This window comes from Parasteatoda tepidariorum, chromosome 2 (assembly GCF_043381705.1).
Source record: "Parasteatoda tepidariorum isolate YZ-2023 chromosome 2, CAS_Ptep_4.0, whole genome shotgun sequence".
In the NCBI taxonomy this organism is placed as follows: Eukaryota; Metazoa; Arthropoda; class Arachnida; order Araneae; family Theridiidae; genus Parasteatoda; species Parasteatoda tepidariorum.
In genome coordinates, this window is record NC_092205.1 from 102859780 (window position 1) to 102873050 (window position 13271).

The 13271-nt window shown below is 27.6% G+C and overlaps 2 protein-coding genes across 3 annotated transcripts in view; one reads left to right on the forward strand and one right to left on the reverse strand.

Annotated features, from left to right (window-relative positions):
- Positions 1-2017, reverse strand: part of LOC107438180 (V-type proton ATPase subunit e 2) — a 6191-nt gene extending 4174 nt beyond the window's left edge. Inside the window, exon 1 of the mRNA XM_071178080.1 lies at positions 1779-2017. Within this exon, the coding sequence (XP_071034181.1) occupies positions 1779-1876 (98 nt within the window). The 5' untranslated portion in view covers positions 1877-2017. The remainder of the gene's footprint in view (positions 1-1778) is intronic.
- A 36-nt stretch (positions 2018-2053) lies between these two features.
- The window catches only part of LOC107438179 (DNA ligase 1), a 65345-nt gene continuing 54127 nt past the window's right edge, over positions 2054-13271 (forward strand). The window contains exons 1-7 of one of the 2 annotated variants that reach the window (XM_043049995.2): positions 2054-2234; positions 4213-4287; positions 7149-7193; positions 10614-10679; positions 10764-10845; positions 11260-11308; positions 12775-12829. In XM_043049995.2, coding sequence (XP_042905929.1) covers positions 2215-2234; positions 4213-4287; positions 7149-7193; positions 10614-10679; positions 10764-10845; positions 11260-11308; positions 12775-12829 — 392 coding nt within the window. In that variant the 5' untranslated portion in view covers positions 2054-2214. The remainder of the gene's footprint in view (positions 2235-4212; positions 4288-7148; positions 7194-10613; positions 10680-10763; positions 10846-11259; positions 11309-12774; positions 12830-13271) is intronic. The other variant, XM_043049993.2, reaches the window with a different exon arrangement.

Genomic DNA, 13271 nt, shown 5'->3' on the forward strand with positions numbered 1-13271 from the left:
ATACAGTAGAGAACCAATTATCCGGGATGCTCGGGACCATCGCTATCCCGGATATCTGAATTTCCCGGTTTTCTGGATCGACCAAAAAGTGTCGTTAATCGATGTTTTATCGAACCCGAAGTACAAGGAAAAAGTGTAATGCATAAAGTAAGAGAAAAAAGAAAGGTACTCCTAACTTTAAAGAGAAAAAAAAATGGTAGAAATATAACATTTAAAAGAATAAAAAATTTACAAGTTTAGACAAGAAAAACAAGTTTAAAAAATACAAAATTCTCATATTTATTTTTTAAAAATAATTACAATTCCTAAATTAACTTATATAAACAAAACCAATGATTAAATAACGCAATATATTTCATACCTAATTAAATGGAGGGGGAACAATAAAATAAAAGGAAAACTTATTAATCTAAATCAAAACACTTGAAAATTATCGAACCGAAACGATAGTTAAAAAAGGCACTAGCATAAATATTAAAACCCGGAACAAGGCAAGATCAACGGAATTTTTTTAGAAAAAAAAAACCTAATGATGAAATTTATGAATAAAAAGAATTTATTGAGTGCGAAATTTATCGTGAAAAGAAAAAAAATCAAACGCAGTGGAACAAGAAAAACAAAACTGTTTTTCTGATTTCACTACGTTTGATTTTTTTTTTTTAAATTTTTTTCTCCCAAGTTTTTTGTAGACCCTAGGCACGTGCCTAGTGTGCCTATAGGTTAATCCGGCCCAGATCCATCATCATTTGAGTGCAAAATTTTTGCATGCACTGAGAATGGAGTTTTTAGAAAAATGAAAAAATAAATGAGTAGGAATAAGAATTAAATATTAAAATCTGGAAAACTTTGGCACCATAAAACCTTACAAGCAGTTAATAAAATAGCATATCACTTCCTTTTTTTTCTTTCTTTCTTTCTTACAGAGTATTTCCTGCAGAATTTTATTGAATGTTTTGACCCTATAGAAACTGGCAAGAATAGTAGAATATTTTTTGTACACTTATTCTGACAAAAACTCAATACAACTTAATTTCTATAATAAATTCATTCAAATTACTAAATACTTAGCTGTATGTTTAATATCAAATCAAATACTTTTGAATGGAAATAGAAATCTACAAAAACATGGATAAATGTGTTGTTTAGAAAAAAATGAAATGTAACTTATGCCACACACAAAAAAAAAAAAAACAATATCACAGATTCATTTACTTTGGCATTTAACAAACAAAATGATCACTTTCTAAACAAAACCAAATTCCTTGAAATTTCTATATAAAATTTCAAGGAAAAAAAACCCAGCAGAACGATATAATTAGCAGAATTTTAACTACAACATGAAATTTTATACATATATTTTTAATCCAGTGGCAGAATTTTTTCGAGGTATCTGCAACAAAACTATCACCAAGTCGGGAGTGATTATTTTAAGGGCATTTAACTGAAAATCTGTAAAAATTTATAATCCCCCATCCATCCAGTTTTGGCGATTTTCTATATTTTTATAGAAAACAGGAAAAATAACTTAAAAATGAGATTTTCTAAAATAAAAAATTGAGATAGAAATAGTAAGAAAATTGAAGATATTAAAAGCTTGAAGTACTAAAAGCTTCAAGGTCTAGTGAAAGTATAATATACTGTAATAAGGTATAGTAACAAGGTATTTTTTTACTAGGAATTTTTCTGTAAGATTAGGTAGAATATGAATAAAAAAGTATATGAATGATATATCTTAATATGAATAAAATATGAATAAAAAAGTAAATAAAGTATTGTACCCTCTATTGATTCCCTTAGGTACAAACCAAGGTAAAACTCCTCCAACCAATAACCAGAATAAAGTAAAAATCACAAAAGGAACTGCTGATGCACCCATTGTATTAATACAATTAAAGACTAGATTTCAAAATAATTCAATTTAAGTTAAATGAACGATTCAATTCACTGTTTAACTCTGAAGTATTACAAGAAAACAGAAAACAGCAGTTGTCATGTGATAAAACCACGGCTACAGTTAAAAAATAATTTCACGCCTCATACTAGAGGCTGCTATCTATTCCTTTAGTTTCCTTGTAAGCTATAAGTAAGGTAATGAATCTGAAACTCTTGCAATTATTCGCGCCTATTTTGCTTTTTAACATATTTTTCTTCATGTTATTGAAGTAATGTGCATTTCAGTCATTTAACTTAATAATAATTTATGATTGTCTTAAAATGTCTCAGAAATCCATACTGTAAGTTTTTGTTTTGTGTTTCCTTATCATTTATTTAACTTTTGATTTTTTCTTCTTGAAGCTCCTGTTAAACATAAATTTATTGTAGCGTCGTATTTAAAAGATAATTTTCTAATACTTCCTTCTTTTGCTTAGAGTTTCTATGGATCTTATTAAAACTGATATTTGATATTGTATTTTATTGCACAATTTTTTTTAATTATTCTATTTAAACTAAGTTTTAATAGCCGATTCTCATTGCAAATCCATGACTTCTTAGAACCTAATTGTTTCAAAATAGTGAATCGAGCAGCTTTCCTAAAAGATTTATAAGTTGTCTGCATCTTTGTTATGTTAGAGATAAACTATGGAATTAGATTAATGCCGAGTTGAGTGAAATGATCGCTGAAAGGAACTTGCATAATTTGTTTGTAAAACCTTCTGCCCCAATATTTTAGAATAATATCAAGGGAAAAAGATCAAAACGAGGATATTTCCGTATCCTGATCTGTAGCGCCAACTACAATCACCAAGGCGTCTAATAGATTTTAAATTTTCATTTTTTTTTAAAAAAAAACATGTATATTTTTGCTTGGTCATATATCTCGAGTTATACATTTGAGTGTTTCATCCCTTTCATGGATTTCGAGTTGCCCGGAGTTATACATTTCGAGTTGGTCCCATTCTGTGATGTTTTTTTAGCTTCTTTCGGGCCACTGCCCGGAAGTTGCCAAGACTTGGCAATTATGCTGCCACAGATCAGGATATCGAAATCTCCCCATCAAAACTAATAATATATTTAATTAATTTTTAATATTGGGTTTTTATTTTTGCACATTAGTCAAGTTTTAAATTAAGTGTCTAGTACAGCACTGTATAATATGCATGGATGTCAATAACAAAAAATTTGTCATCAACGCGCAATATTTATTACTATTACTAAGAAAGAAATATTCTCCTCTTCCAGGAAAGTTTGTCTTTTTCGAATTCCTGAAAAAAAGATGAATTTTTATGATTTTTTCTACCTATGCAAACCCGATTATAAGTTACTTGATTAATTAATACATATGAATTGAAATCACGCATCATGATTCATATTTACGCAATTTAAGATTGAGCTTCGTATTTCGCCTTTTCACTATTTTATGTCCAATATCGCGTTTTGTTCTCTTGTGATTTGAAAGCCACTATATGATTCAGGTTTAAGTGACTTAAAATTAAGTATTGGAATTTGCACTATTTTAAAATCAAACATAGAGATTCGTAGTAACGGGATTTTAAAAATAAGCATCGAGACTCATATTCATGTGATTTAAAAATCTCACATTGAGATTCATTTTCTAACAATTTAAGAAATAAACAAAATCTCTCATCTATTTTTTTTTATTAAAACATATATAACATTCTGTTCTTCATTTATTAAAACATATATAACATAATAACTGAAATTTGAGTAGGAAGCATATGTATGCTTCCTACTCAAATTTCAGTTATTTTTCAATTATTTAACAAGGTGCGTGGCTTTTTAATGGGTGCTCATTTGATTTTCGCTTCTTTAAATTCCTCCAAGGTGCTTTTTTTTTTCGTTGGGTGTTTTTAAAAAGTGTTTATTTTTTACTCCCCCCTCTTTAAAAAGTGTTTTTATGAACGACTTTTTTTAATTTTTGATTTCAAATTTTATTTCCAAACTTATCCCAGTGTTTTTTCTTTTTTTGTTTCCAATGGCAAATTTATTGGACAGTAGTTACAGCACAATAAAAAATCTAAAATACAATAAAAGATGATAGACATAATGCAGTAACTGATCCCTGTGGTATGAATCAATAGAAAGATATAAAAAGTTTATGAAAAAAATCCAATATTTTGCAACAAAATTTGACAAAATGTTTGAAACTAGTTACAGGAGTTAATTAATGTGTGTAGAAAGTTTTTCATTTTATCTAAGTCTGGAATATTTTATAACATTATATAGTGTATATTTAATATTTTATGTTTGCAGGTCGTTTTTCAAACAGACTGATAAGTCTTTGCAGTCCAACAAATCTAATGACAGTGGTAAACTCTCCCTTAAAAGGTATAAGTTTTATTTTACTTTTAAAAACTTTTCAATTGCATTAATTCTGCTATATTTTAGGGTAGAGTGGTTATATGTTAAGAAACCTTTGTTTTACTCTACAAATATATCAATTGTATTAATTCTGCTATATTTTACATCTATAGGGTCAAGTAGGGTAGAGTGGTTATATGTTGAAAAACCTTCATTTTCTCCTTTTAAATTGAGATAATTTGTTTAATATTTTTAGAAACATTTACTGGGATTGTGACAAGCATTTCTTTTTCAGTTTTAAAAACCAATAAAAAAATTAATGCCGACAAACTATTAATTAATGACAAACTTATACGATATATGTTTCATTGTACATTATGTTTCATATGTACATTAGTTCAACCTGATGATACGTTTAAAGACCTTTATTTCTGAAACAACATTTACATGTGTTTTTAGTGAAATGTATACTGAATTTAGAATTATACTCCTGGGTTGCCACTCCACAGGGGACGCCTGGAAAATACAGGGAATTTAAAAATCAGCTAAATTAACTGTCAAACTGCTGGGAATTTTGATTTTTCCTTTACAAACTGGGAAAATACAGGGAATTTTGTTTCTTATTTTTGTCTTTTAGAAAATGGTGACCACTCAAAGCTTAATCTATGGGATATTTAAGTATGTTCAGCTGTTTTTCCAGCAATTAAAGCTAATAAATATAGTTAGTCCTATATAGCTCACACAAGAGAGCTGTAATTGTTGTTTCCTCTTAATATATTGTGTATAATGTATGTACAATGTATATGTACAGCAAAAACACAGGGAATTTTTTTTTTCAGATTTGAGTACCAACCCTGTACCCAATTTACCCTACTCTGAATTAAAATTGGTATATCAAAACATGCATATAAGTCCAATGTATATAAAATGCATTAAAAGTTTCAGTAAAATAAATGTAATGGTTTGGTCATAGAGTCCCTTCTTTATAGCTTTAAGCTTCTTAAAAAGCTATATTTTATACCCACTTTACCCCACCTGACACTATGCATCTTTTGCACTTAATATGTAAAGATGCAGATGTATAATTTAATGTTAAATGTTACATATATGATATCTTATTATTCACCTTAGCTGTAAAGGCTAAATGGTTTGGTATGGTATGTTTATAATTATTTAAGAAAAGCTTATGCATGAGCATCTGTGTTAACGTAATTGCCAAGTTTAGGTGACAACCAGATGTTGACACTCGTGAAACTAAAAGAATACAATCATTAGGACTGGGCGATGGCATCTCAATGTATCGTCACACTAACATCGGGATATTTCGATGCATTGCAATGGTTCGGTATAATAATGTTTTATCTTTAGTACTGCGTAAATTTGCAAATAATAAGTTGCATTTTTTTTAAAGGATAAAACTTTGCATTTTTTTATAATTATTTCTCAGTATTCAAAGACATGGATATCTACAAAATAGTGGACAAAAAACATTAAACTGCTTGATTGATTGTAAAAAAATCAACAGGATTTGCTGGACACTCAGATTCTCAATCACATACGGATTCATCATATCAGCAAAACGATGAATCACAATGTGAAAAAAAAATCGTTTAAAGATAACGATCATCGCCACAGCTATCACTGCATGCTTACGGAAGAGAAGGCTCTTCGCCCGTAATTGCAGACATGAGTGTACTATCGGGAGCAATGCTCGACATCACGCGTGCAGACGCACACAATAGTGTTCCAAGCTTTTGAATAAGTTCTTATAAAGAGTTACTGTGCATACTTAATTTTTGGAAATAAATATCAATAATGAAACTAAACATAAACATCTGACAACAGCTTAGAAATCATGCATATAGCCTAGGGGTGCACAACCTATGTCCTGCGGACCACATGCAGCCCGCTGACTGTTGATGTGCTGCCCGCGGAAACTTCTGAACGCAGTAAAAATTTCTTTTAATTTGGTTTTGTTTAAATATCATAAATTTTCTTTTATCGAATTATTTAATTCAAATTTATATTACTCTATAAAATACATATTTTTTTTCTTTTTTTTGCACTTTCATTCTGTAAGCTTCTTTTTGGTTAGAATTTATATCACACCACCAATGGAAAAAGTTTTTTAAAAAAATGTATCAGTGTTTTTAGTTTTAAATAAATTCAAATAATTGAAAGTATTTACTTTTCTGCAAATATGTTATTATGTTTACTGATAAGGACACTAATGTTTAGTAATGTTAAGTTAAGTTTAGTAATGTTAGTAATGTTTAGTAATGTTAGACACTGCTTAGGACACTAATGTTTAGTAAAAATCATCATATTTGCCGCTAACATGACGAAATATGCGTGCATCCCTTCATTAATCTACGTGCTGTGGAAGTGGCCCTTCACTAAAAAAAGTTGTGCACCCCTATATAGCCAATAAATTATTCAAAGCCCTACTTCTTTCTTTCTCCTTCAAGGATATAAGTGGCATGTGGGCACCTCCCTCATTTGTTAGTTATCAATTTTATAACTGATAAGAGATCCAAGAATGTATTACATATGAACTAAATAAACGACTGAGAATAATTCATTCCCATTTGAAGACCGAAAAAAAAAAAATTCTTTACTTGCTATCAATATCATGTATTGATTATGTCATATATTGTTTTGTATAAAAAAAAATTCTAAAATTGATTTCTGGAGGTAATTAATTTCTTTCTGTTTCTCCTTGATGCCTAGCTTGTTTTTTATATATATTATTATCCAGAATCTATATCTTATTATAATTTGATTTTTTATCTTGCAGCTATATTGTGTTTTTTAAATCTTTTTAATGTATGCAGTGCTAAAAGTGTTACTACTAATAATTTTATTGCTAACAGTCTTATTTTTTTCAGTGAAACTTCTAAGGAATCAGCGGAACTTAATGGTCATAATGAAAAGTTTGTTCTATTTTATAATACATTCTTAAAATTATTTGAATCCTAAATAAATCTTATTTGTTCTTTCAGGAATGTACAGATAACAAAGCAAACTATTTTTCTTTTTTTTTTAATGTAGGAATTTGTTTTATTTCATTATTTAATTGCATTACTTCCTATTAAATTCTATATTCTATTCACTCTGAGAAACTTATTTGATTTTCTAAATATCAAGGTATAAACGTCCGTACTTGTTTTTCTGGATTTCATCACCAAGTTTGGCGGTAAATGATAATGTGGTGTTAGTTAAAACATAGTCATTGCCGAAATGTAAATGGAGTTATGAAAGAAGGCATAGAACATAAGCGAGATTGTATTTGGTTGTGGATATTTGAAGTTTTGATTATATTTGACAATTTTGTAATTGTGCAGATCGGATAATTGAGGAGTTTTTTTTTGTCTTTTTGAGGGATTGAGTAAATTTTTCATAGTTTTCTGTAGAATATGATGCACAGATTGAAGTTTTGTTACGGTTATAAGTTTTTTTTGTATTTTTGATAATGACCATTTGTGGATTGGTTTGTTTAATGATGATTTTTCAAATAGAACATTTTTATAAGTAATCATTTGATTAACTTGAAGCAGGATTTATTGGGTTTAAACCAATCGGTTTTTTAGAAAGTTTTTTTCATGTAATTATATTTTCTATTATTCATATTAATTTTTCCGTTCAGTTGCAAAAAAAAAAAAAAAACGAAGAGATTTACAATTTTGGAATTTAATTGCTTTTGGTAATCTGTATTATTTTAAATAAACATAAATCTGCAATTTTTAAAAGCAGAAATAGACAGAAATATATATGTTTGAAACAAGATTGGCATTTTGTTCAGGTGAAACCTATTTTTTCCAGAACAATGAGAGTAACTGGAAAAGAAATTTTAAAAAACTGCACAAAATGGTAAAAATTAAAAAAGACTCTTACAATTATTTAACAGTAAATATTATAAAATAACTCAAATTTTGAACAAATTAAATTTAATATAGTAACAGAGAATGTTTAAATTTTTTATTTACTTTTTAATAAAACATTTATTTATTAATTAATTTTATGGAAAATTTAGAAATCTATATATCATATTATTTCAGAGTTGGTTTGAGTATTAATACTTCATTTGATTATAAAAATCAGTATTCTATTTATAATTGAGAATTCAATGTGCAATTTGTTAATTTAGTGGTGTAAAAGTTTGATTTTGTTCTTTTAATAGTTCTTCATTAATCATAAAATTAAGCTAGGCTGTTTAATATAAAATATTGACAAACTAGTTATTTAAATTTTTTTAAGAAATGCATATGAAAATGTGAATATTTTTTCTGCTTTTTAAATTTTAAATATTTATAAACGATGCATTAAATAGCTCAAAAATTAATACAGTAGGGAACCGATTATCCGGAACGGTCGGGATCATCGCTATTCCGCATAACTGATTTTTCCGGTTTTCTGAATCGCTACAAAAAGCCTTTTTTTTATTGTTTAACCCAACTAAAGAATAAAAATATTTGGAAATAATCTTGAAAAGAAGAAAAAACTAATAGTAATACACTAATGATTATTTCCAAAGTGATGGTAAGGTAAACATCTTTCAAAAAAGAAATAAAATCTTATGAGGAAAAAAAACATTTAAGAAAAAATGGCGTGAAAATTTATGGAATTTCGTTCCGGTTTTTTGGTTTTCCGGTTTTCTGATTTCCGGATAACGGGTTCGGTACTGTATTATTATTATATAAACTAGATTTCTATTATAAAGTGTTCTAAAAAATTCTTTACATACTTGATACTTCTTTCTTAAGAGTTTCGGGCTGTGAGCCAGTGTTTTTCAGCAGTTTTTCCCACTGTGGAAGAAATTTGCCATTCCTGATTGTTAACTTATAAGAGCGAATTTAAAATTAAATCCTAATATCACGTAAAAATGTTTAAAATAAAATAAACAACTGATGTTTTATAGTCTTTAAAATTAAGTAATGTAATTAATTATTGAAGGAATTCAAGTTCCTCAGAACTTATTTTTAGATAGCTACTTAAATACATTATGTTAGCTGCACTCAAAAGTAAAAATGGATAACAGGTGCTTTTTAAATTTCATGTTTTTTTCATTTTAATTGTAGAATTATTTTCAGCCATTGTAAATAAATTTGTATAGTGCATATGCAATGTAATTATATTCATTGTGTCGACCGGCCTGTGTAGGGGGCAGGGAGCTGTCCTTGCATCAGAAAGGTCCTGGGTTCGAATCCCGGGCAAAGCATGGATGCTTCTTTCTCTCTATCTGTGTTCTATGCCCTTTCTCCTTTGTGTGTGAAAGTAACCCGCCCTATAAATGGGTTGTGGTAGTGTGACGTGCGCGACACTGCTCCACCGCCGTGGCTTCGCCGCAGTTGCCCACGGGGTAACGAAAAGAGAGTTAGCAGTTCTGGCACTTTCTATAGCCAATGGACAATAGTTCCAACTGCCCGCCGTTAAAAAAAAAAAATCATTGTAGTTTTCAAATTATATTAAAAAAAGTCTGTTAAAAAATATTTAATATTTTTGTTCTAATTATATTCTAATTATTTCTATATATTAATCTAAAATATTTTTGTCTAACTTATTAAATTGTGCTGTACGTCAATAAGGGTATTGTTAAATTTAAAGACTATGTATGAATAAGTGACAAAAAAAAGTAATTTATTCATTATTTTTCAAATCTTTAATACTAAAACATAGCTTTACAATTTTATATGTTTATATTTATGTAGTCCATTTGTCTGTTTCATTTCTTTTCATCATTTTATGAATCTTAAACATTTTTCTATTAAAAAATATTTTGATTAAAATGTCTCACACCCAATTATATTAAAATTTGTATTGATTCAATAAATAATAAACTAGAAATGTTTATTTTAAGGACAACTAATTGATATTGTTGCTTCAAATTGTATTCTGCTAAATAATTATACTAATATAAATAATGTTGAATTATGACATTTTTATGTATACTAACAATTAAGGAATTTTTTTTTTTAGTTATAAAATATTTACTTGTTTGCCAAATGGAGTTATAAAGTAATAAATTTGCATATTTCAACATCTTAGTTATTATATTTTCGTATCATGTTCATATATTTCTGTACTAAAGTGTAATTTTTTTGGAGTTCTTTAAAAAATATCAATCAATAGTTAATAAGGATTCCTGTGAAATATTTTTTAATTGCTGAATTACTTTTAATTTGAGGCTAAACATGCCATTTAACCTTTTCTTTTCAATAAACCAAAAAAAAAAATTTAAGCCAAAAAAAAAAGCTTTTATGACTGTCTAGTTACAAAGCTATTTAATGACTTGTATAATCATGCAGCATTTTAGCAAAAATAGTTATCATTGATATTTATGACATGTTTTGTAGAGAAGGTTCTGCAGCTGACTGTAGTAATTCATCAAAAAAACAAAATGGTTTTGAATTAACGGAAAAGTAAGTTAGTTTGAATTTTCTTATTTACATAAACCTTATCATTTCCTATTTATGCAAACTTTAAGTTATTGTTTTATTACTTAGTGATAGTCCAATAAAACAAGGTAAAAAGCGCAAAACTCGTCTTATAGATAGTGATGAAGAGTCAAATCAATCTCAAAATGGGGTATGATATTTACTTTTAATAAGTTTATTGTATTTACTTAGAATTACCCTTGTATTTATAAGTATTGCTATTGAATGTACAAGTTTTAATGTGTTTAATTTTCCATAGATTTAATTTTTAATGAGTTTCATTGTTCATTTATGCATTTATATATTGTTTATGCTATTAATTACATTTAAATACTAATATTATGTGCGTAGAAAAGCTAAGGATTTATTTGCATATTTTTTTAAAAAAATATTGAATGCTTTTTTACTTAAAAAACAAATAAGTTTTTATTATGGAGGATTATACAAGCATCATATTTTGCCCTATCATCTAAAATGTGTCCTTAAAGCTGAAATTTCATTTTTTTTTCTTCCACGGTCCTAGTTTTTTAAATTCTTTCACTGAAAAACTTTCGATTTCTTATAGGTTTCAAATACTGTTAAGAATGAATCAGAAAAAATGGAAGTTGATGATAGTAAGTGATGAAATTTTATATACATCTATTTAAAATATAGGGAAACCTCTCATTGCGGACATTTTTTCAATTCTCCATAAATCTTCTATGAATAAATCATTATGTACCCTCTTCTCAAAGTGGGCACTCACATTGCTGGACGAGAACTGTTGTATCTAATTTTGACAATTGGATGTAAAACTCATAAGATCATAGCTGCCAATTCTACTGGATTTTGCCAGTTTCTCCTGGTCTATTGCTTTAGTAAAAATCCTCCTGGTTTTTGTACATTTTAGAAAAATCCCTAAAATTGAGTAAGTTTCCTTAAAAAATCCTGATTGAAATAGAATTTTTGTGCAGATCATTGCTTGCTTGAATATTTAAATAAGTCTCACTAATGCATAATAAAGTGAGTCTTGTTTATAAAATTCAGTTAACTATCTTTGAAGAATTAAATGTCTATTATTATTCAAAATTATGATTAAACATAATACGTAACATTTCAAGATCATTTAATGTGAAATCATGACTGGAAAGTATTGCAGTTTTTCTATTTTGATGACTACAAAAGTTCCTAAAATTCCCTATGTGTAAAATATTTAGTATGTTTTGCAACAATAATCATGAAATTTATATTATTTCCTAAAATCTACTGGCTTTTTTCCTATCCATGTTGTCAGCTATGTAAGATTGAGATCGTAAAGATTTTTACTTTAGTTAGTATACGCAACCTAAGATTTTAGAAATTGAACTTACAATAAAGGAACTATCGCACTTTTAATCCTAAGAAGAAAACTAATTAGTCGTAATGAAAACATAATACTTAAGCATTTATTAATTTAAATAATCTCAATTAAAATGGACGTAACTCTACTTCTTGCATGTTATTAACTATACATACGGTCGGATATATAATGTAAGTGTATAAGTACTTAAACATTTGAATTGCAATTAACTAGTTGGCACATAACTTAGAATTAGGGAAATTAACTTCAGTAAAAAAAAAGAATTTAAAAAAATATCATTGTTTGTCATGATCACATGTCACATGCCTTTCACTTGTTTCTACACAAATACACAAAATTTTCATTGGATTATACAATAAAAGAAGAGATTTTAAGTTTAATGTTATTAGTTTAACACATTTTAATCCCAACCTATACTTTAAAATTTTTCAGAATATTTTTATTGGTTTTGAATCTTAAAATATATATATTATCAATAATTTTTTGTTACCATTTATTTTTATAATATTGCTAGTGTGTTAAAACAAATTTGAAATAACAACATAATTGTAACAAACGTTTCAGTTATTAAATATAAGTTAAATTATTTATTCGATAAATGGGGGGCATATTTCACATATTTTGGTACATTTTCATAAAAAATGTCAGATTATTTTGATGTGTATTCTGAAAAAGTCAATTATTTATTTTGGTGCATATTTCTTTCACAATGAAACTAGAGCATTATGTTTCTCAATACAGGTCAGGAAGTTGGAGAAAGTCTTCAAAGTAATAACTCTTCAACAAAACTGATAGGGTAAGTAATATGAACTCAGCATATCTCAAAATATTACTTCACTCAATCACACAAATAAATAAATTATACTCAGTTATAATAACTACTAAAATCTGAAAAATACTTGTTGTATTTATAAATTTTTTTTCTTGTAATCTTCTCTTATTTTTCTTCAGTCATTTTTTTATTTAGTACTTCACACTCTAACAGAGTGCGTAGCGTTTTTGAAAAGTGCTTAAAGGTGCTTATTTTCATTTTTAGAAGCTCTTAAAGGTGCTTTTTTTATTGGCTGTTTTTAAAATGTACTTAATTTTCCCTTTTTCAAAATGAGATATTAATTGAAGCTTTTGACTTGTGTTAAAAGGGGGGAGGAATTCTCCAGTAAAAGCAGTAATAGAATATCAGATCAGAGATAGAATAGAATTCTAAAATATAAAGTGAAAATATTGCAACTATGTCTCTG